Genomic DNA, 25,252 nt, shown 5'->3' with positions numbered 1-25,252 from the left:
TAATATCAAATAAAATATTTACTAACAGCCTGAATTTGTAATCATATTCCTATCCTTTGACATCCTTTGTCAAACAGATGTGATGGTCCAAGCATGGACATCTCTGTGAACTCATGGAAGTATGGAGATGTGTAACTCGTCCAAGCATCACGTCCCATTATCCATTATAATTAATGGTCTAGTGCCTTTACTTCTGAATGAAGCCAAGTGCGCCCTATTCATTTTCATGTCAGGTGGAGCTCTAAAAGCGTAGACTCCCAATAATACTGTCTCACTATCTAGAACATGTCAGACAGAGATTTGGACACAATCTCTTCAGTTTTCTTAGGTGAGACTTGCATAATAAATAAGTCTATAACTGATAATTCATTAATAATGCAAAGCTAGTTACTTAATAAGGATAAAGTGATGAGGATTTAACATCAAGCAGCTCAAGTATAAAAAACAGCACACAATGTTGTTGCTAAAAAAAAATGCTAAGGATCATGGTAAATGGAAAATGTGTGACAAGGAAAAGGTTAAAATTATTCCAAACTATATGTAGCTAGTTGTAAGGCTTTTTCAATTCCTACTCTTGTATGAACCATCCAGGATATCCTGTAAATATTTTGTATTATATTGCATTTTCGATGCAATACATAAATGCTTCCAAACTTTTAATAAAATAGATTAATCTTCTTTTTTTTTGCAAAATAGTGTAGAAATTCTTTAACATTTAGAAATCGAGTGTTAAAGAGTAAGATTGCTTAAAGTGCTTAAAACTTACCAGGACCATCAAAAGGTACAAAGAAATGTGGAATTTTTTCGGAGGCACCCAGGGGAATGAGATACATGTCTTTCACCTGCCTCATGTTGTTTGCAACTACACCGTAACGCTTTCTGCTGCTGAAGTAAGAATATAGCAGTGTGTAAGATATTTGATCTTCTTCTGTCTCTGGAGTAAACCGTATTACGCAGGTTTCCTAAAGATAAAATGATAGTAAATAATAGTTATGAGTACAAAGGTAAATTTCCTGCCAGACCTACAAAAGACACCATCTAAACGATAACAGTACATCATATTACATTTTATTGGCCTGGTGTTTTTGTGCTTATTTAACTGATCAAATTTACTGCTCAGAAAATTTCAAGATGAGAGTCAGGTAGATTAGGTGTTCACTTCCAGCAGCACGCATTGCGAGCGCGGTGGTCAGCATTACAGCACATTTACTGGGAGAACCATGTTCTGTGCAGTTCCAAGTGATTGAGCATTGCTTTTATCTCCCTTCCTTCCTTGCATGTAACCAATTAAAGCAATACATGTCTCTCCAGATGGGGAATAGCTACTTGTGCAGTAAAAGCCATTCAGGGATTTCCTTTCATAAAATCCATCCTCAAGTACTAGTCTGTGGCTCATTTACGAAGAAAGAATCAGCAGGAGTTCAATCACTTCTTGACATATTCACTGATCACTATGTTTATCCATTATACAAGGAAAACATGCTAAATTGATTGCGTTAATACAGAGATTAACCTGTTAAACCAAAAGGGCATATATGTACACTCTCTGGGTGCAGGGTTTGTATAGAGTGGAATTGGGAGCCAATCTTGCTCTTTACATAGCAGGTGCCGGCTTTCTTTGACAGCTGACACCTGCCTACAACAGCTGTGATCAGCATAGCTCATTATTTTAATTAATCTTTTTTTTTTTTCAGATGCAGTGACACAAATTTTTTTAACTTTTAATATTTTTGTATATATTTTTTGTTTTTGATAGTTAAAATGATTTTTTAAAAAACAAACTTATTTTTAATTTTTTATTAAAGGGGTTGTCTCGCGAAAGCAAGTGGGGTTAAGTACTTCTGTATGGCCATATTAATGCACTTTGTAATATACATTGTGCATTAAATATGAGCCATACAGATGTTATTCACTTACCTGCTCCGTTGCTGGCGTCCCCGTCTCCATGACTCCGTCTAATTTCGGTGTCTTCTTGCTTTTCTAGACGCGCTTGCGCAGATGGGTCTTCTCCCTTCGGCTCGGCAGTAGCGGCATTTTGGCTCCGCCCCTTGTGCGCGTCATCGCGTAGCTCCGCCCCCGTCACATGTGCCGATTCCAGCCAATCAGGAGGCTGGAATCGGCACATGTGACGGGGGCGGAGCTACGTGATGCCGCGTACAAGGGGCGGAGCCAAAACGCCACTGCTGCCGAGCCGAAGGGAGAAGACCCATCTGCGCAAGCGCGTCTAAAAAAGCAAGAAGACACCGAAATTAGACGGAGCCATGGAGACGGGGATGCCAGCAACGGAGCAGGTAAGTGAATAACTTCTGTATGGCTCATATTTAATGCACGATGTATATTACAAAGTGCATTAATATGGCCATACAGAAGTACTTAACCCCACTTGCTTTCGCGAGACAACCCCTTTAAGTCCTCCTAGCAGACTTGACCTAGCAATCGCTTGATTGCTTTTACAATATATTGCAATACAGAAGTATTACGGTGTATTGTATTATACAAAATACTGCAATACTGAAATAATGCAGTAAATTGTATTGCCACAGGCTTTCTATTAAGGGGTTATTGCACAATCTATCATTTTGTCAAAAGCCCAATACTTCCTAACATCATAAATAGAATGTCACATGTCCTGTATTTAGACTCTAGTACTGCCATTTGTGAAGATTTCTTCACTGAGCAAACAGGGTGGTCCTTCTACTCAATCAAATGATCAGCATTGCTAACTGGGAAATAATACTTCTCAGAAGCACCTACATCTCCTCCTGGCACCTCCCACTTCTACATATTTTCCAGTAACACTACTCTGTCTGTGCACTGAAAGGGTTAGGCCGGGCTCACATGAACGGGTCAGATCTACATGCAGATATCCACAGTGGAAGACCTGCGATCCATCGTAGAAAATAATTGTTAATGATCATAAAAGATTGCGCATGCGTGAAGTTTTCTGCGCGGATGTATGCGTATGCACAGCATATCATTCGTGCGGAAAAAACAGCTCTTTCCTCCAGCCAGCATTCTGACTTTTTTATCTATTTTAATATCAGGCTGTAAACGTTTCTGCCGCTCATACTCAATGTTAATTGCGTGCATTCATAGACATTTACTAAGACCGTCTGCGCAGAATCCACTTAAAAGTAGAGCATGCTGCGATTTTTCTTCCGCTCACGGAATATGCAATTCGTACCCGCGAGTGTGAAGGGAAAATTCGAAAATACATGCATTTAAATGCCTGCACTTTACCATGGATCTTCTATGTGGTCAGCGATAGTGGAATCCACCCTCGAAATACGTTCGTGTGAGAGCCGACTTAATTGGAGTACATTAACTCTGTCCTCCCCCTGAGCTTGCTTTATAAAGTCTGAAGAGGGGAGCGAACTAGAGCTCTACAAAATGTTTCCCTTGTAGCCCTGATAAGGCCAACTGAACTATACCTATGCATATGACCTTCTGTCAGAGAAGAGGTTTCTGATCCTATTGAATGCAGGAGCGAGAGAGCAGAGACAGTGTTTGCTCTGCACATGCTCACCATGCATGCTAAATAGAATAGAAGGTGGATGTACTGAGCATCCTCGACCAGAATGAAGAACTACTGGAGGATGTGTCTAGAAGCAAGCAAAGGTAAACAGAGTGCAGATGGTATGTTTATAGAGGGTTAGAATTCAGGTTTGGTGCATTTAAAAAAATATGGGTGTATTTGCAAAGATTAATGATTTGAGATAGAGAACACACTGAGAAACCAATGTGATCTCGAGAATATCTCTTTAATAGACACACAACAGCATTTTTAGGTTGCCATAAGGAACAAACAGTGGTCCGCGATCTCGTAACGTGCAGGATGTTTGGGTGACAGAGGAAGGCCCCTCTCTCTGTCAGGCCATTTAAATGAATCTGTCAGAACTAAATGGAGTTGTCTGCGACCTTGGCAGTTGTGGTCGGGCATAGGCTGTCAAAGACAGCTGACACATCCAGTATATGGAGTGGACTCAGCTCCAGAGCCCATCCCATATATTGACACCTAACCCATACATGCAAGCCACTTATGGAGAAGGTGTTAAAGCCTTTGTTTACACTGCTCACAATCTTAAAAAAAAAACAATATTCGATGTTCAAAAGACATGTGGGGATACTTATTAAATGCTTTGCACCAACTTTTTTATGGCACACGCTACATTTGCATAATAATTTGTGACTTTTTGCCGTTTTACATTTCTAACAATTCTGGGGTTTAGAGAGAGGGGAAAAGCACCCACAGACTGATAAATTTACTATAATTTAGATCTATTTTCTGGCACACATACCGCCAAAAATGTGCTAAATTTATTAAGAAATGTAAAAATAACTACTGTTATTTCTCGTGCAGCATATGCACATGACCCCACTCCCTGCAGGAGCTAGGTTCAAACTTTTGAATGTGGATCTTGTGGCCCCTTCCCATACCCCCACAGGCCTAAAAAGATAGAGCTGTGAGATCTTGCAACTCAGAGCTTAGAGTCATCAGCATCAATAATAATTGCTGTATTACTACTCTAAACAGTACTCTTTTAATTCAGAGCTGAGAGATCTAGCGCTAACTAGTAAAATCTCAGTGTATGCCATTGTGGGTATAGAAACAATATGGGAAGTTCCACACCTGAAAGTTCGTACCAGACTCCTGCGGAAAATCATGTTGGGTCATTTTTGCATATTTTTTTTAATAGCTTCCCTTTCGTGTTATTTTTCTATTTTTCCTCTAAATGCCAAATCGTATTTCCATAGGTTTGTGGAATACACCAATTCCTAGAAGAGCTCACTTTATTTTATTACCTTTGTTCCAGAGGCCTTTATCTTTTCAACATAGTCCCAAACAGTTTGCGGAGAAATCCTGCCACCTACTTGTATGCTTTCAGGAAGATCCTATAAAGAAAACAGTATACTCTTAGGGATCAAATTCATATTTAGATACATATTTGTAACAATGTGTCCATAATCTCCCCTGAGGCCGGCCTTACATGTGGGAGGCCCGCAGCAGATTCCAGCTGTGAGCCTGGCAAGCGACCCTGCGTACCAGAATAATCTGTATTGCATATGACCGCAGTGGCTCGCTGCCGATCATGGCTGTCCGAAAGTTAGTTCTAGTTAGTCTAGGTTATTTTACCAGGATCACTATAGGGTTTAGCTATAGATATTGTTCTATCACTAGTGTTACTACTAAACTGATTTTTGAGGTAGTAAAAAAGTACCGTACTTGGAGAAGATCTAATCTATTGTTTAGGGACAGATCAATCCCATCTTGTTTTGTAGGAGCTTTATGCAATAATCTTCTCTACTGACACCAGCTTTTTTGCATAATAAACAACCAGTGTCTATTAACCTGGTGTTAAGTAGTCTGTAGAGAATTGACATTGTCAAGGTTCCTGATGAAGTTGAGCAATCAACAGAAACACATTGAACCAAATCTTGAAGCAACTAAATGAACCAACAATCTAGTATTGAGAGCCTAGAACCTAAGGAAAATCCAGAATTCAGTTGAGTGTCTGGAATCTGAGAAACTCCTATATTACTATAGAGAAAAAGGCACTATGGGTTTTGACCTGACTAATAAACTAAAACGAATGGTACATCCTGTATCAGTCTAGTAAACCCCTCCTCTATAATAGAGTGTGATTTTGGTTACTTATGGCTCATTTACACCAGCCGATGATCGCTAAAAACAATCGCTTATCGGCGATCGTTTTAGCGATAATCCGTGCATGTAAATGTGCGTCCATCGTTAAATTCAGTCCAACCTAAAAATTGTCACTCTTATCAGCAGTTCTCCACGGGTAGTGCTGATAGCACTGTAGCATTGTTTCCCGTGAAGAACAAAAAATCTGAGCGCAGATAAAAGCCCTCGGGCTATTAACTGCGTTCAGTGAATGCTTGATTTGCACATCTAATTGGTAGTTAAGTAGCTGAGTAGCTACTTAATAGTTTATGCTAAATAATCGCTCAAAGCTGTCACTCAAACTGTCGTTTGAGCGATCATCGGCCCGTGTAAACCGGTCTTTAGTCCCTGTTGATAGGGAAATCCAGAATATCTTGTCATTCTTTAACCATAATACTCTCAGGGTCTCCGTGTACGAACTACTATAAGTCCTAGATCCAAAACAGCGCATTATTAAAAGTTTATTAACACCACACACATACATCTTTCTTTGCAACGAAGTAGAGGCTAATAGATGTTTTTCCGCGACATTTGCCATTAAAATTTCTCCCTCACAGTTTGCGAATGAAGCTTTGCCCGTTCACTTGAGCAGCTGATCCACGATGGCCCCCTCATCACTGAACACTGTGACTGTCATAGTGTTCAGTGATGAGGGGACTGCAGCGGGGAGGAAAGAATTCCCGTGCCACAGCTGTAGCAGAGGAGCATGATGCCAATCCCATTGCTTTGAATGGGGCCGGCGCTGCTGCCACCCCACTAAAAACAATGGGATGAAGGCAACCCCTGCAGCGATGATTTTCGGAGAAGAGCTTGAAATATAAGCCCTTACCTGAAAATCATCCCAACAAATGGTTGCCAATGTGACTAAGAATTTGCAACTGGCGACATAGTTGCTACCAGCCATGTCACCATTGCCCATAGTCAGCCTCCCATATGTATAGAAGGAACCCTGCATTTAGCATAATTACCTATCACTCCATTCCCCCCATGCATGGATACTCAGGGCTGCCCAGGGTTTTGAGGTCCTGTTCCCCTGAGTGTCGGCCGTCTTTAAGTATGCAATATGAGCCGCTGACAAGCACGACTCCTGTTTACGTCTTGGGGAGAGGCGAACCGCTTGGCTGGTGGGGAAGGGAACTTCTGTATGCAAATGATAGGGAGGCCCGTGGATGTGGCTGATTGTAGCTGGAGGGGGAGCCCGTGGATGTGATTGCTTGTACCTGATGAGGGGAGCCCATGGATGTGACTGATTGTACTGAGGAAAGGGGGTGAACATGGATGTGGTTATTCTTATATAGGAACAAGTATTATGGTAGTTATGTTACTGTACATCCTATACTCACCTCTCCTAGGTCCGGGGCAGGCAGCTCTGGTCTCCCCTATAATGCTGTGTTTACAGGTTATAGTCAGTCTATGTACGGGATGTCAGAGCCTGCTGCAGCCAATAACAGACCTCAGTGTTTCTAATTGACTACAGCCTATAAACAGACCTGATGCAGAGTACAAAGGTGTGACAATGGACATGCAGGAACCCAGGAGAACTGACTGTATGATCATTTATTATTTTTACAAATGTGGAGTACTAATTAAAAACAAATAACTCTTGTCAAGCTCCTAAATGATCTATGTATTAAAATTTATTTCCTAGGTGATTTTTTTTAGTTGGGGTTCTTGTGATAGTTCTTATGCCTATTAGGACACTGAAAGAGAAGAAACTCGTCTTCCTCCATTTTGAGGTAAGGATTACATATTCTGACAAGATATACCTGACCTCAAAATAAAAATCAACTTCCCTCAGGATTTTATAAGCAACATGAAAGCAGGGAGGAAAATGCAATGACAATACCTTAGTCCGGACCGGCATAATAATTTCAATCCCATCCCTAACTGAAGGAGTGACACCTTTATGGTTAACCAAAAAAAATTGTATCTGTAAGCTTCTGGAGCAGAGTGCTAGATTAATGGAACCAGGGAGTCTCCTTGCTTGCACTTTGCCATTTATTTAACTTCTGCACTCTACGGATGGCAGGTACACCACCTTAGCAAGGTTGCTGAATCACACTTTTACTTGCCTTTCCATCAGGCAAGTCTACCAATAGATATGAAAAAAGTCATTAAATTAAATGTTACACCAGGATTTCTGCACTTGAGTTGAGCATCTTTAGGATAAGCCAAACAATAAAACTGAGGTTTTTGATCAAAATAAAACAGTAGTAATAGGTGGATTCATAGCACATAAAATTTGCCCCTTTATTTCAATGATTGATGGAGGTCTTGAGAGGCGGACTCCCATCAATCAAAACAGATGACAAGTCACTAGTACTTGCCAGATGTTTTTCTAAGCGCTGTGGAATAAATATTATTAATTCTAATAACAGTTAATACAACCCTGGACTGTAATGCAGACTGGAACCTAAGTAATGTAATGCATTTACAAACATAACTTTCTATGTACACGTTCTATTAGCAAACTGGTGTTAAAGGTGGAAATATAATTTATTAATAGAAAAAAGTAAAGAATATTAAAATAAAGAGCACTTAATAGAAACACCATGACAATTTTAAAAGCTAAAAATGATTTCCAAACCTCTGATAAATGCTCCAAAGACCCAGAAACAGGGTAAGCCTTGATTATAAATTTTGCCACAGAAGGCATGTTAAGAAATCCTTTCCAAATGTAGGTTAAACGGGCTAAAAAAGTAGATTCATCTTCAGCGGTGTCCATAATACTAAAGGACTCAGAGCTAGAAAATTATTATAGAAAAGAAAAACATTTAACATTACTCATTGAAGATGTTTTTTTTGGAATGCACATCAACAACACATAGGTATACAAAGAATATTCTGTAACAAGAGCAATACGTATTTTAACACAGGAGTGGATGAAACGCTATAGAGTTTTGAAGCTAGTTGTGGCGCTTATGGTTGTAATTTGACATTTTTTATTTGCTAAGACATATCACAGATGTAGAGGAAAACACATGTGAAAAAGTTTTTTAAATTCAAATTTGGCACTGTGAACCAACACTGCTAAACCTTATTGTCAATGTAACCCTATTACTGTTGTGTATGGCAGGCTTCTTCACCCTCTTGCAGACACGTCCATTTTTTTCCCTCTTCACTATCAAAAAAATAATAACTTTCATATTCTTCCTTCGACATAACCATCTGAAAGCTTGTTTTTTGCAGTACAATCTGTGTTTTTGGTATGTGGGGATAAAATTTTAAAAAATAACAATTGCGCCATTTCTGAGGGGTGTTATTTATGGCAAAAATGACGTTAACTTTTATTCTGTGGGTCGGTATGATTACAGCATTACCAAATGTATATTTCAAAAATTAATTATAAAATTAAGACATCTTTAAAAAGAAAAAAATCTTTTGCCACCATCTTCCAACCACCAAATTTTACATTTTCTGTGGGTAGGGTTGTCTGTAGGCTTTTTTTGCAGAACGACCTGCAGTTTCCGTTGCTACTATTTTGAGGTACATGTGACTTTGTTATGGCTTTTCATTAAAATTTATCTTGAAGATGAGGTGACCAAAAAAAGCACAATTTGGGCACTGCTTTTTTTTTCCCTAAAAGTATTCACCATGCAAGATGTTGTCTTGCAATAGTAAAATACTTTATTTTACTTTTTCTTACCTTTTCGCTTATTTTTTTTAATAGTCCTCATAGGGAAGTTGAACTAGCAAATCGCTTAAGTATTGAAGTAGATTATATTTCTACAGGCATTCTACTAAGCCATGCCACAGGCACAGCTAATAGGCAGAAATGCGTGGTAGTCCTGGTGGCCTCCACAAGGCCCCAGGCTAACATAACCCCTGAACGGGGAATAGAGCCCGGGGTGGAGCTGGAGGTGAACTGCCTATTATACGGTCCCCCTTCCATATTGAATGGGAAGTGTGTTAACACTGATATTTTCTGTTGAAAATATTAAAGGTATCTTCATCATTAACAAGAAGTCCTGCTTTTTACCATACGATTAGTTTATAATGCTAAAATGATGCGACAGACTTCCTTTAGGGTTCCCATAGCAACCATTTTTGTATTTTCATCCCCAAGAGATGAACTTTTTTATTTTTTCATTGATATTGCCATCTGAGGGCTTGTTTTTGAGGGACAATATGTATTTTTAATGTTACTATTTAATGTATCATATAATGTATGGAAAAGATGTATTATATTTTTAAATGGGAGAGTGTGGGGAAAAAAATAACAATTCCGGTATTGTTTTTTGAATTTTTTTTAAACTAAGCAGTAAAAATAATATGTGAACTAAAATTCAGAACCCTATAATACAGAATTTTCCATTTATGAAGCTGTATAAGGACTTGTTTTTTATGACAAAGCAGCAGATTTCATTTATACCACATTGGGATATTTTAGCTCTATCTTTTGGGGGAGCCAAGGTGACTAAAAAAAGCAGCAAATAAAGCATTTTTATAAATTTTTAGCAGTGTTCACTGTGAGGGATAACAAGTTGGCAAAAATACACTCCTCCCTCTGTCTAAAATATTAGGTGCTACAGTCAACACGCACTGCAGCATGTAAGGGGTTAAGAGGCCAAAACTGCATTGTGCTGTGAACTAGGCAACTGCAGGCAGGTATGATCTGTGTAACACAGTTGACACTCACCATGCCTAGGGCAGGCTCAACTCCTCACAATGCTCCAGACCCTGCTCTGCATAATATATCGTACATGTAATGTCAGATTTTGGAAGGGCTTTTTATGGCATTTGTGGGGCGGTAAAAAGGACATGTTGTCTTTATTCTGCGACTCAGTACGATGACAGCAATACCAAATTTAGGGTGACTACCCACTAGCGGGTTTTTTCACTGCGGAATTCGCAGCGGTTCTTTTTTCTGCAGGGATCTATGGGACTTGTAATGTTAAAATCGCGATTTACCGCGATATCGTGATTTTGCGCGATAGCGATTTTAGCTTTACATGTCCCATAGACCAAAGACCCCTGCAGAAAAAAAAAACTCTGCGAATTTCGCAGTTAAAAAAACGCTAGTGGGTAGTCACCCTTAGGGTGCCTACCCACTTGCGATTTTTTTTCCTGTGATGTTTTGCGTTTTTTCTCAAGAGCAATTCGTATAGAATGTGTTCTTGTCCATCTGGGGGTTTTTTCCGTTTCGTGGGGTTTTTTCACATAGGAACTGTCAGTTGCATATGTGTCCTTATTTTTCTCTTAATGCATCCATGATTGTCAATGGAGGGCTGCAAAAAATGCGCAAAAAACGCCGCAGGAAACGCGCAAAAAAGCCGCGTTTTTCACGCGCGAAAATCGGCAATGCAAGTGGGTAGGCGCCCTTAGAGAGTATTTTTTAATGATTGCACTTCTTAAATTAAATACCTTAAAAAATTCTGTCGCCATCTCTTGACCCCATAAAGTGTGAGTGCTTGTTTTTCTGCAGGGGTACATGTTGTAGTACCAAATTCTTTTTTTAATGCATTTATTTTCTTCGAGATGGGGTGACCAAAAAAGCCTAGTTCTAGCACTGTGTATTTTTTTTCTGATGGTGTTCAACGTGCGGGACAAATAATGTGATATTTTAATAAGCAATAACTTGGATTTTCTTAAACTTTTACATTTACCAATAATTAAAAAAAATACTATTAATCTTATTTTGAGCTTTTCTTTTTTTATCTCCATAAGAAACTGGTGTCCGATCACATTGACAATATACTGCAACACGTCAGTATAGCTCAATAACTATAAACAATATGTTCCATGGGAAAACCCCTTTAGGCCCCGCCCCTTTTGCTGAGGCCACACCCAGACAAAATTGGAACAGATCATAAGAAGCTTACTATAGTTTCTATTTTTCCTGTATTTACACAAATTATTTAAAATTAAAATATAAAAGATAGACTCTGCATTGAGTGAAGTTCATTACCTTCATATAACTCACACTATGTTTCTCTTGGGTTCTGTGAATTTTAATCAAAATGGTTGCTTATGAATATTCATTAGTATTTTAGAATATGGAATTGAACAGCTTCCAACTGTCACATGACCTCACTTTCAATTCTGTGCAACATTTAACAAGATTAAGGCCGCCAGTAGACGGGCGGGTCGGATCCAGCTGCGAGGATTCTCGCCGAGGGACCTGACCCGAGCACCTGCAGAGAGCAGCGTGTACTCACCCGCGGCTCCGGCTATTTGATGTGCCGGCAGCTTCCAAGGGCGGAAAATTCCACGGGAAATCCCGCCGCGGAATTTCCGCCTGTCTGCAGGCGACCTAATAAAGCTGCATCTTAAGTTTCAGCTTGTAGATTCATTATTAGGGTGCCATTGCACAAACATTTCTCACCTGCAAAATGCAGCCGGTTTTGATCACAACCTGGACTTGTCATTCATTCACTCAGACAAATCCAGTTGCTGGCCACAATCAGCATTTCTGCATTTTGCAGGGGAGAAACGTTGCTGTGTAATAGCAGACTTAAAGGGGTTGTCCCGCGAAAGCAAGCGGGGTTAAGCACTTCTGTATGGCCATATTAATGCACTTTGTAATATACATCGTGCATTAAATATTGGCCATACAGAAGTTATACACTTACCCCCTCCGGTGTTGGCGTCCCCGTCTCCATGGCGCCGACCGAAGCCTTCTTCTGCCTGGATTAGACGCGCTTGCGCTGAAGGGGCCGCTCCGGCGTGCTCGCGCCACACAGGTCTTCTGCGCATGCACAGAAGACCTCTGCGGCGCGAGCACGCCGGACAGGAGAGGGCAGACTGCGCAAGCGCGTCTAATCCAGGGAGAAGGCAGCTTTGGTCGGCGCCATGGAGACGGGGACGCCAGCAGCGGAGGAGGTAAGTGTATAACTGTATGGCCAATATTTAATGCACGATGTATATTACAAAGTGCATTAATATGGCCATACAGAAGTGCTTAACCCCACTTGCTTTCGCGGGACAACCCCTTTAAGCCCCATTTACACGAGACAACTGCCAGGCAAATGATGCCTGACACTCGTCCCTGCATGTACTCGTTCCCATGCTGCTGCACAGGAGCGAGTATCATTGGCTCGCAGCGGGGCGGCTAGAGGAGATTTCACTCTTCACTTTCCCCTGCCCATCTCCTTTCACTTAGCACAGCGTCTGTTCAGTGCCGAATGGCTGCTGTTTATACTGAACGATCACTGTTCAGGATTTTAAGCTGAATAAAATCCTGAACGATGATCGTACAGTTTAAACAGCAGCCGTTCACTACTGAATGGCCGCTGTATAAGTGAATGGAGAGGGGTGGGGGAGAGAAGGAGTACAATCTCCTCCAGCCGCCCCGCTACGAGCCAACGATATTCGCTCCTGTGCAACAGCACGGGAGCGAGTAAATGCAGAGACGAGTATACAGTCGTCTCGTGTAAATGGGGCTTTAGACTCATTTGTTACTTGGTAACATTTTCTGAAACAGCTTGACAATTCCAGTCCAACATTTGGCTAATTAACAAAGACTAGTTATTACAGTACATCTACTATTAGACCTTTATAACGTTAAAAAGGTTAAAGAAATTAAAGTAAAACTATATAATTCAAAATTTAAAAGATGTTTCAATCTTTTAAAAAAGTATTAGTGTTTAAATCACATGAAACCATAGGTACCTGGCTGCTGAGAAGAATGTGTCTTTTGGAGACTCCAGTTTTTCTGCTTCTAGCATCTCTACATCCAGTGAAGCAGATACAGCTGAAAGAGCTTCTGTTACATTATCAGCTTCAATATCTGAGTGCTTGCGCATAACACTGGTGGCCAATTTTGCTTTCTTAGGTGATAAATCTTCAGTAGGAGGGGCCATACGCCCTTTAAAAAAAAAAAAGAGTTATTTGATGATATTAAAATGTAGAATCAATGATCATTACAATGTTATAAATTCAATTTTAAGGAACACTAACTTTTCATACAACTTATGCTCATCTATTAGCTTGTGTTAATCTTACTGTTTCCTTAATATACTTGGATTAAATAAAGTTGTTGCTTTACTGCTGTAAATAATGTTTGAAGTGGCTGACACTTAGGCCTCATGTCCACGGGCAAAACTGAATTGCGGAATCCCTGCGGGTCACCCGCATAGACGGTCTGCAGTTCAATTTGCCCATAGACAATCATTGGGCATGCGCAGGTAAATACCTGCGGATGTCATTTTATCCCATGAAGCGCGGTACAAGAATTGCAGCATGCTCCATTTTCTACGAATTCCCGCATGGGCGGCTTCCATTGAAGTCAATGGAATCTGTCTGATCCGCGGCACACCTGCAGCTAACACTGCAGACGTGCCGCGGATCTGTGGGAAAGCAGGAGATTTGAAAAAAAAAAAATTTAAAATGCACTACGCATGCAGAAGAAAAGAAGATCTGTCCGGGACGGAGAAGACCCGCACCCCATCCGGTCAGTTGAGAAAATATCCATGGCTTCGGGGCACGGGTGGAATACGCTGCAGGATTCTGCACTTGAAATCTGCACGTGCCCGTGGACATGGGGCCTTAAGGTCTCTCTTCCAGTTTCTTTGCAATACACTCTCTGCCATTAGGTACAGCTTCTATAGTTACAAGAACAATGCAACATTTCCATAGCAACAGGGAAGGCTTTCTTCACAGGTAGCTCCCCTTCACTCACAGGCTAAGGCTAATAGATCAGCAGACATTGTGATAACGATCTCCACAGTCTCTGCCTCTTCTGCTGTTACATTGTGTGGGTTTGTATCTGTGTGCACACACTACACACACAATATAGTGGGTTTACTAACCACCTGGCTAGAATGTCTCTAAATACCTGATTGCTCTGGGCAGGTAGAGATGAGAAATTATGATACTGCCTCCCTGCTGATTAGACAAGAGATTGTGCAATTCAGCTTGGAAAGTAAAGGCAAGGAAGTCAAGACAGTGAACTACTGGCAAAATCCTAGGCTTGCCATATGCCCCCTCCCTGAAAGTAGATTGCAAACAGCAGGACTGCAGAAAAAAGGGGAAGACCACCTGAAAATCAGAACTTACAGGCATGAAACTCAGTGCAAACAGCAGCTAATGAGTGGGTAAGGAGAACCTGGTGAGTGGAAAGAATGAGTGGAAAGCTCAGGTATGTGTTAAAGCTAGTGCAGTAAAAGGCTGATTCTATTAATACTAAAGGAAACAGGACACAACATTAAAATAATTTTCCCTATCAATGTTCTGTAACTATACGTTGCTTATACAGTCAAGTCAGCACTGCAATATGACATATGAATAGTTAAAATAAACTTTTGTAAGTAAAAAGCCACTTGGTATTAAGAAGTAGCCTCATATTCTAAGGTGTTTTTCCATTGCAGAAAATTACGGTTGAGGCTGCTTGGAACAACACCAATGATCAGAATCAAGAGGCTGAAACGCTACGGCTCTGTCACAGATGTTCCCTTTGTAACAACTACAGTACAGCCGTATTTGCCTACATGGAGTTGTGCTGCAGCTCAGTGTGGGCCCAGTACACTGCTGTGCTAAAAAAAATGCTGCAGGGGCTTCTGTTACTACGTTTTGAGAATCGGTGAAGATCACAGATGGCAGACCCCTCACTGAATAGTGTTACGTCATATCCTATAGATAAGATGGGCCTAACTACAGACAGCTATTACAATAATATGCAACTGCTACACTGCAACATCACATAAACAAATTTTAAATTAATTTTTAAATAAGGTTTATATGAATTTTTCTGCTTTGAGAGCCACATTGTTAGACTGAATCAATCTCCAGAGCAGCAAAGGAACTTAAAAAGGGCTTTACTATCTACAAGATTTGATGCTTACAGAAAATACATTATATGCCATAAATGTTAGATGGAATTTCTTTGAAGGCACTGGCTGTGTCAGAGTGATCGTTTAAATTATTGGTAGGGCTTGCATCAAGAAGACCACAATACCTTTCAATGACAATAATGAAGGAAGAGCCTCTGTGAATAGTGCCAGACAGTGCTCTCAGTAAAACACATTTTGGTATACACTTTCCAATATACAAAAAGGGGTCTAAAAGAGAGCCTGGTAACTACAGGCCAGTAAGTCTCACTACTGTATAATAATTGGAAAAATATTCCAAGTGGTTTCTGAAAGATGCCATCCTGGAATACCTCAAAGAAAACAACGGCATAACTTCTTATCAGCATGGGTTCATGAGGGGGGCGATCATGCCAGACTATTTTAATCAGCTTCTACAATGAAGTAAGTTCTAGGCTACATCTGGGAGAGTCTATTGCGGTATGGCGTCGTCTGATGATGCAACTGGCTTGTCGCGTATCACGTAACCGTGTTCATTCAATTTGGAATGCAACTTGCATTCCATTAGGAGCGTCATGACATCATTACGCATGAAGTACCATATCTTAATGAATACAGAACTTAATTGGTAAATCGTAATTGCATTAATCAATTGCTTTAGATATATACATGCAACTGTTTACTGGTGATATTTATATAGGCTTGCATATTAATATCTATTGCCCCTCAAAGATCAATTGCATTGGATTATCTGTTGTAAATTGTGAACATTGCATTTTGATAGAATGTCCAATTTAGTTTTCGCTCCCTTTTGTATGTACGACTTCCGAATTAAGTTCTGTATTCATGAAGATATGGTGACGTCATGCATAATGACGTCATGACGCTCCTAATGGAAAGCATGTTGTGTTCCAATTTGAATGAACTTGGTCACGTAACACACTACAAGCCAGTTGTGTCATTGGACGACGACACCAAACTGCTCACTCTAAGAGCAGTGAGACGGTGGAACTCTCTCCCTGAGTACGTGGTGATGGCAAAATCGATAGAGTAGTTTAAGAGGGGGCTAGATGTCTTTTTAAAGCTCTATAATATTACAGGATATAGACATTAAATATCCACTGAGGTTGTTGATCCAGGTCTTGGAGTCAGGTAGGAACTTTCAAACATTGATCCAGGGTTTATTCTGACTGCCATTATGGAGTTGGGAAGGATTTTTTTCCCCCAAAATGGGCTAAATTGGCTTCTGCCTCATTGGGTTTTTTTTTTTTGCCTTCCTCTGGATCAACAAGGGGAATTGGAAATAGGCTGAACTAGATGGACATTGTCTTCTTTCAGCCTAATATACTACGTTACTATGGTACTAAGGCAGCTGAGGTCACATCACATTACGGTATGGTGTGCTCCCAACTGTCCCCTCTCGGAGTTCCATATGAACCACAAAAAACAGCATTCACAGAGAACTCTAAATGGAATAATAGCTCTCTTTCTGACATAATTTTCATTCCTTTCAGTCTGTTTTATAGGACAGAATAGTGTAGTTCCATGTTAAGGCCCTTTTAAATGGGCCGATTATTGTTGTAGTTGGTGAATATTACTACCCGGGGGGAAAAAAAAGGAAAGCCAGAAATTCACTTTTTTTGGTCACCATGAAAAAATGCAATAAAAAGCGATCAAAAGTCATACATATTCCAAAATGGTACCGACGCAAACTATAGGACATCCCACAAAAAATGAGCCCCAGTACAACTATATCAACAAAAAAATAAAAAAGTTATTGCGCTCAGAAGATAGCGGCAGAAAATAATTGAAAAAAATTAAATATCTTTGAAAAAAATACAAGTAGCAAAAAAAAAAACAACTATATAAGTTTGACATTGGAGTAATCGTACTAACCGACAGAATAAAGTTATTATTTCATTTTTGTTGTAGTTTGTGCGTTGTAGAAACAAAACACACTGAAAGAAATAGCGGAATTTCATTTTTTTTCCCCATTTTTCGCCACTTAGAATTTGTTTTTAAGTTTTTCAGTACATTGCACGGTACAGTAAATAGTACCATTAAAAGATACAACTCGGCCACAAAAAACAAGCCCTCATACAGCGATGTCGATGAATACGTGAAGGAGTTACGATTTTTAAAAAGGGGGTAGGAAAAAACGAAAATGAAAAAAGAAAAAAAAAAAAAAGCTACGTCACTAAGGGGTTATATGCTTAAAAACCGAACGACACGCAATTCGGTGTAAACAGCAGCCATTCAGTACAGTGAATAGAGAAGGGCGGGGGGAGAGTGGGGAGAGAATTCTCCTTCAGCCGCCCTGCCTCCCTGTTGGACGCGCTTGTGAGTGATCCAGCCATACCCACTCTTGTGTAACAGCACGGGAGCGAGTATACACGGGGATGAGTGTTGGGCATGTTTGCCTAACAGTCATCACGTGTAAAAGGGCCTTTATTCTGTTCTCCAAAATACACAGAAAGAAAAGGAACCCACCTCAAATACAGACCTTATCGTTTTCCATTTGACTAACAAAAGCCTATTGTTCCATCTGGGGTTCTGTCTGAATGCTGTTTTTGGCAATGCAGAAAGAACCCTGGGATGGAACAGCTGACTGTACACTAAAACGAACTGTGAACCCAGGCCTTATGTGTTCTAATAACCTTGACGAGTCTGAACTCTCTTTCAGCCTGTGGCTCTGGTAGCCTACAGTCAGATATGATGATGTCTGGCTTGTATTGTGACCTAAGGGAAGAAAGCAAAACAGGGATCTAATAGATCCCATTCATCTGCAAAACAAAACTGGGTTAAGATTCGTGCAACAGCTGATAAATCAATCTGGCTGTGATCTTCACAACTGGAGCTGAAGAACACAGCCCAATAGGCTGAACCACTATCCTGATATAGCTCTAACATTTACCAACGATGACGCAAGCATGTACAGAGGCTTCTTGATAGCTCTGCATATCTCCTGGAACACATAAAAGCTGATTTAAATAAAATAACAAACCTGTGCATATTTTACAATTCAAATCAAACAGATGATTTTTGTGTTGTGCTGTTGTATCTGATGTAACTTCTTCAGGATCTTCTTTTTCTTTTTGAATAATTTCTTCCTTTTCTATTGGCTTAGCAACAGATTCCTGTAATGTAGGACACATAGCAGTACATTAAAATGGAATATCTACACGTTAAGTAGTTCTGCAATAAGACAATCATTATGTAACCTATACTGTGTCTGGCAATCAGCAATTATACTTACAGGTGTAGAGAATCAAAGGGGTTGTTCAGCTTTAAATTATTTATGGCCTATCCTAATAGTAGGGCATCAATAATAGATCTGCAGAGGTCCACCACAAAGGACCAGCTGTTCGCCGGGTGATCTGCTTGTGCCGGCAGCAGCTAGCTTCGGTTCCACTGCAGTTGCCCAGGTTGGTGAATAACAAATAAAGGTCCCATTAAAGCGCACTGAACTAGAGCAGCTCAGTTCTTCTAAGGTGTGCGGTCTTTTTTTTTTCTTTTAATTATAGGTTGCCTTAATTCATATCATTTTTATGATGCTTTTTCCACATTGACATTAAAGGGGGGGGGGGGGAAACTGCACGTGAAAGAAACATTTACAGTCCTAGAAATATTTCCTAGAAACAATGCAACCCCAGCAAAATGACTTTTGAACTTGTGCTTAAACAGGTTAATGTAAAATATTAAAATAGTCTAAAAAAACAGCTGTACCTCAGTATCCATGGCTTCCGGCTCTTTCATAGGAGCTTCACTTTCTATTTCAATTTCCCCTTTATGTGTAATTTTGGTGATTGGACGCCGTTCAACTTCCCGTTGTTCTTTTTCAATCATTTCAATGGTCTAAACAGGAATCAAAGAACACAGATATGAAGGTTTGTTCACATAGTGGAATTCACCGCGGAATTTTCTGTGTAAATTCCACCTCTAAAAACTGCATCAAAATCCGTTGCTTCCTGACTGATCCATGCGCGGATTAAGCCTTGTCCATAGACAAAATCCACATGCAGAATTCCAATGTGGTCCCACAAGTTTCCACATTAATAAGTCAGAGGTCACTTCTTGACCTGGAAAAGTACATTTCCGCGTAAGAATTCCACACGTGGATTTTGCACATTGACAGGGCTAAATCCACGCATGGATCTGTGTGAAATATATGGCAGAAAGCTGCAGATTTTGATGCAGTCCTTAGAGGCGGATTTACACAGAAAAATCTGTGGTGAATTACACCATGTGTGAACATACCCTCCAACCGCTGCAAGGTCACATGTAATTGGATGTTCCTGTATGGTGAAAGTGCAAAACGTCAGGCAAAGGTGAGTGGATATAGACTTAGAAGTTAAGTTATAGACTTATTTAGAAGTTTAATGATTGCCAAAAACATAAAAGTAAGCAATGTGGACGTCAGAATTTCAAGGTACAAGATTTATTTCAGGTCAGATATATACAAGGCAACGTTTCGGCATATTGTGCCTTTTTCCAGCAGTGTTTAAAGGCAAAAGTACATTCTTAGGGCACGCTTGCATTTTTCTTGCGCGTTTTTTTCATGCGATATCGCTGCATTTTTATTTTACGCGATTGTCAATGGGACTTCCTAATGTTAAAAACGCATCGCAAGGCGGTGCTTTGCAATTTTTGTGTGATGTGTTTTTAACACTAGAAAGTCCCATTGACAATCGTATTAAAACTCAGCGATATCGCAAGTGTGCAGGAGCCCTTATATAGTGAATTACACAATTATGCAAATAATAATCAAATTGATAACCAGTCATCTGATAGCACCACTTAAGTGCATCAAAAACGCTCAAAATGAAACACCCTATAATATATTAAAACTCTAGAAACATATGCATGCATAAATGGTACAGAAAATTAGTTATCAATCAGTGGTTCTTATTTACATAATTGCGTAACTTGCTATACATCAATGCACTTTTGCCTTTACACACTGCTTGAAAATGGCTTATTCGCTGGTCTGAAATGTTGCCTTGTACAAGTCAGACCTGAAATAAATCTTGCACCTTGGAATGCTTACGTTAACATTGCTTATTGCTATGAATTTGCTTCATGGATGAAATTGCTCCTGATCATCCAGGATGGTCTGCTGCCTTTCTTTAGCTTGGAACGTGCTGTGCTGTCCCCAACTCTTCTCTACAACTTGCCTGTACAGTCATAAAACATATCCCCGCATTATCAGAAGCTAATTCATTTTGTACCCCATCTGAAATCTGCTGTTAATTGCAGTTACACTCAAATTAGGACAAGAATCATTTTAAAGAACAGTAACCATATATATAGTTAATATACATTTATCTTACATGTCTATTTTCTCTTTGTCTCCATGCTGCCAACTCTCTAGAGGCCAATTCCTCTGGAGTCATCTTGATCAGATGCTCAGGGGTGATGTCTCCTTTAAGTACTCTCTTGTAGAGTACCTGGGAAAACAAAATGAAGTGTACATTTTATTGTATATACAACTATGCCAATAAAAAATAGAAGATTCAATTACTTAGCAAACAGCATACTTAGATTATATAGGAACTTACATTGTTTTTAGGATCTTTCAAATTAAACATTAAGCTTCTGTACTTATTTTTGTATTTAGCGTCTGTATCTCGATAAAACGAAAACAGCTCCTTTTCAATCTTGGCTGATACTTTTGTAGCTCTTTCTTCAGGAATCTTAGAATTTGACTCTGAAAGCCTAATTAAAAAAAAAATCTTTATAAATGTTCTGTTGTTCCCTGTGACTCATACTTCTATAGAGAATCTGCATTTGATCATTTCTTCTGACATGGTCATAGTGTTCCATGTAATTTGTTGTCATTGTTCATTTCAAATGGCTGCACAAATCATATCACATTATAAGTACAGCAGCAAATATAAATCAATCTCAAATATGCTGAGAAGTATCTTAAGACCTGCTTTCCCTGGCCAATCTGCAACATGCGCTGCGTAGCAGGGAAGCATATAAAGGACTGAAGGAGATGGTGATCACATGATGCATCATGTGACCACTACTTTCATTGTATTCCATGGGGGCTCATGTCCAGTCATACACTGTAAAACAGGTTACTGCACAGGAGACGCTATGGATGCAGCAATGCAGTGTTCACAAGCTATTTTTTCCCACTTGTTTCCATACTCTACTGTCCCACGGCACTTTACAAATCAGGAAGGGAAAACAGAACTTAAAGACAAGCTATGACTAAACCTTATAACTTTTCATTCTAAGGCATATACCAAGTGTGTTTGCAAAGTAACTAAACACAAATCAGTAGAAAGGAAATCTAAAGAATGTCTCCCGGTAAATAAAAGTACACTTTATTTAGTGCTCATAGCAGAGAACAAATATACAGAATACAGCGGAATGACCATTCTGCATCACATGACACTTTCTCAGTGCCAGTGTATTCAGTGTAATTGTTTGCTGTTGAATACCTGCTATGAGTGATAAATAAAGTCTACTTTTATCTATGTGGAGAAGTGCCGTAGATTTCTTAATTCCTGAATCAATTGAATCTGGAAAGTAGTATTGCAGCACTATAAGTCCCAGCATTATTACACTGAGTCACATAAAGGGAGTAGTGCCGATTTATTTTTTCTTGAACTTTGCAAAGTAACTAAACGACGAATGGAAATTGTCCACTAGTTTTCGTTCACCACCTCTTTTATGCTGTCAGTTGCACAGCAATCTATGTGAGAGAAGGCTATCGACAGCACAAACTATTGCAGTAATGAAAAAATATACTTATGTTATAACCTATAAATGACTTGCTATACCAACGATTGGGGCTCATTATGGATAATTTGTCTGCCTGGGTAAAAGGACCCAAAGTGTTTCTATAGGTTGTCAGACACAGAGATAACCATGATAAACAGTGATCATGAAAACAACTATTTTTCACAATTATCTGCCAGTATTCAAGACAACTGTAGTCCTCGATCTTAGAACTTAGAAGCCAAATTTTAGTTAGTATTCCTTTAATTTTTTCTCTCATCCGTAGCATTGTGGAATACAGCCTTGACCATGGGTAAAGCTACTGCCACAAGGAGGTGGATACTAAGCAGACAAAATTGTTAGCTCCTCCTACCAGCAATACTCTTCCTGCACGCACCAAGCTAATCAGTTTTTAGCTTAGTGTCCGTAGGAGGCCGACCTATCTTCCTCACTGATTTTCAAGCAACTTTTTTGGACTTGGGGAATAACAGGCAAAGCAGGACTCTTCCTGTTATCCTATTGAGGCGGGCGAACAGATCAGAGCTAACCATCCTGTTGACTGCCTCCAACCTATGAAGAAAAGAAGGCACGTTCATACGTTAACTTGAACGTAGCCTGCCAACCATAGGTTCCCCCCCCCCCCCTCCCCACTGAATGGCCCAAGCAATCATCACCGGAATGCTCCCTTTCTCATTAAAGTCAGGCGAGCACCACAGGAAACACTGTTGGAATTGTGCAGCATGCCACCAATGGACGCCAGGGTTAGTTGCGATAGATGAGTATTTCCACACATGGATCACTAAGGTAAGTGTCCCGGATCTGATGCGTGTCCCTGTCCCTACTCCTTTCATCCCCATTAGAGGCATAGACAGACTTAATGCTGAGCGAGTGTACAGTGTCCCTGTTGCAGGGGCTCATTGCCCTTACCTTTTCTCAGGGTGCCGCGCTCCTCGGGCTCCCAGGGACCTTCTGCGTAGGTGTGTGCTTCTGCTCACGTACAGCTCCTCTAATCCAGATAGAGATTATTGCTGCACAATATTTTGTATTTGTCATACTAGAGAGTGCTGATACACTGTATCAAGCCTAGCATGTGTGTCAAGATCAGGACAAATCTGCATTCACTGACAGCAAGCAGATCTTCGCTGATCAAATGCTGATCTTTGTACTTAGATTTTGTCTTTCATAGAATAAAAAAAAGGCCCAATGTATAAGGACAAGCATTGCAGAATGAGCAAGTGGAGTGTTTTTTGCAGATGGCTATAAACTGACCATGTGTCCTGATATATCTTCCCACCCCCGGCGACTGTTTTTCAACATCCCACATTCAAAGCTGTGTCCCCCAATGATACGAACGAGAAAACTGGATTTTTGTACTTCCTATTAAATCTCTACCCAACCAGTCTGTTATTAGAACTTTACACACACTTCTCCTTGTTGGAGTGTTCTCCTTGCAGTGCACAAAGTAACAGTACTCATATTGTTAAATTAACTGTTGTTTTTTTCGTATCCTACTTGGCTGCTTCTACTGCTTGTATACAAACTGATTAGATTAGTGCCTGCAGTAAGAATATAGCTGATAGGAGGCGCTAACACTTTTTTCTGTTTAGTGTCCGCCTTCTAATGGCAGTGGCTATACCCATAGTCAATGAACAAGACAAGAAAGAGTTTTTACAGTAAGTACAAAAATCCTGTTTTTTTGAAGGGGCTTTTAAAAAATGTATAGATTTTCATATAAGCGATGTACTGTAAGTCTATTATATACGTCACATACACTTTGCACATTTAAACAAATTGGTGGTGGTAAACTAATAGCGAGCATTACAGCTGTTACCATAAGTCATCCAGAAGTGCTACTAGAGGTGAAGATGTTAAACTGATGAATTATTTTTTTTAAGCATAGTACTGTACACAATATACATCAGATTGGCATACCTCTTTACTAGTATATCTTTTAGAGAGTGGCGAACGCTTTGTCTTATTTGCTCAACAGATGGTTTTGGTGTAGATGGGGAGGTAACACCGGATGACACCTTTTTTTCTGGTTTTCTTTTTTTCAAGTCTAACTTCTCAATAAAACCTGTATTGAAAATCAAACATAGAACTTAAATGTTACTTCTACTAAATAACTAAACAGATCAACATATGCATCATCTATGTGTAGCTATCTATCTATTGTAGAAAAGTAGCTATTACAAGAAAATCATTGTTTAATCACCAAATTTATGTAAATATGTAAGTTTATTGGAGAAAATCTTTTCCCTAGCAATGCTCTTACAGGAAACTTAGCAAGTGAGCCCGCGTACTGAACTGGAAAAAGAAAGGTGGAGTTGTAGGGGCTGTGTCAGTCCATTACTGATTCTGGAAGACTGTTGGGTGTATCTGATATATAGAGGAAGACCACAGCACTCCTTTTCAAGATGAATACAAAGAAATTTGTTTATTACTAGAGATGAGCGAGCGTACTCGGAAAAGCACTACTCGCTCGAGTAATTTGCTTTATCCGAGTATCGCTGTGCTCGTCCCTGAAGATTCGGGTGCCGCTGCGGCTGACAGGTGAGTCGCAGCGGGGAGCAGGGGAGAGCGGGCGGGAGAGAGGGAGAGAAAGATCTCCCTTCCGTTCCTCCCCGCTCTCCCCTGCAGCTCCCCGCTCCGTGCCGGCACCCGAATCTTCAGGGACGAGCACAGCGCTACTCGGATAAAGCAAATTACTCGAGCGAGTAGTGCTTTTCCGAGTACGCTCGCTCATCTCTATTTATTACCCTGAGACATTATAGCGATTGATGCTAAGCAGTCTGCACCAGACAGGTAGCAATTATTGATTGAGATGGAAATATGCCTTTAAGAAAGTGTTCTCAATTGGCACTTTTGGTGCAAGTCTAACTTCCCAAACCAGAAATAGAGTGAATGCTTTATAATTCTCTATTACAGCTTCATTGACCATTCTGGTTAAAGAAAATGCCTGTAGACATATCCCCCTACTTTCCATCATTCTGGGCTTGTGTGTGTATATCTGTACCAGTGATAGTAACTATGAACCAGTTATATTTACCTGTGCAAATGTGGGTTATTACTACATTTTTAAGTTGCTAAA

At 40.0% G+C, this 25,252-nt stretch overlaps 1 protein-coding gene across 1 annotated transcript in view; it reads right to left on the bottom strand.

The window, feature by feature from the left end:
* PHF3 (PHD finger protein 3) overlaps nt 1–25,252 on the bottom strand; it is a 66,929-nt gene that overhangs the window by 8,207 nt on the left and 33,470 nt on the right. Inside the window, exons 7-15 of the mRNA XM_066604202.1 lie at nt 24,094–24,238; nt 20,988–21,144; nt 20,760–20,876; nt 19,156–19,284; nt 18,434–18,566; nt 13,295–13,490; nt 8,271–8,427; nt 4,804–4,893; nt 767–962 (exon numbers count right to left, since the gene is read on the bottom strand). Of these exons, the coding sequence (XP_066460299.1) occupies nt 767–962; nt 4,804–4,893; nt 8,271–8,427; nt 13,295–13,490; nt 18,434–18,566; nt 19,156–19,284; nt 20,760–20,876; nt 20,988–21,144; nt 24,094–24,238 (1,320 nt within the window). The remainder of the gene's footprint in view (nt 1–766; nt 963–4,803; nt 4,894–8,270; nt 8,428–13,294; nt 13,491–18,433; nt 18,567–19,155; nt 19,285–20,759; nt 20,877–20,987; nt 21,145–24,093; nt 24,239–25,252) is intronic.

This window comes from Eleutherodactylus coqui, chromosome 1, assembly GCF_035609145.1.
Source record: "Eleutherodactylus coqui strain aEleCoq1 chromosome 1, aEleCoq1.hap1, whole genome shotgun sequence".
NCBI lineage: Eukaryota > Metazoa > Chordata > Amphibia > Anura > Eleutherodactylidae > Eleutherodactylus > Eleutherodactylus coqui.
This window is presented reverse-complemented; position numbering and strand designations above follow the sequence as displayed.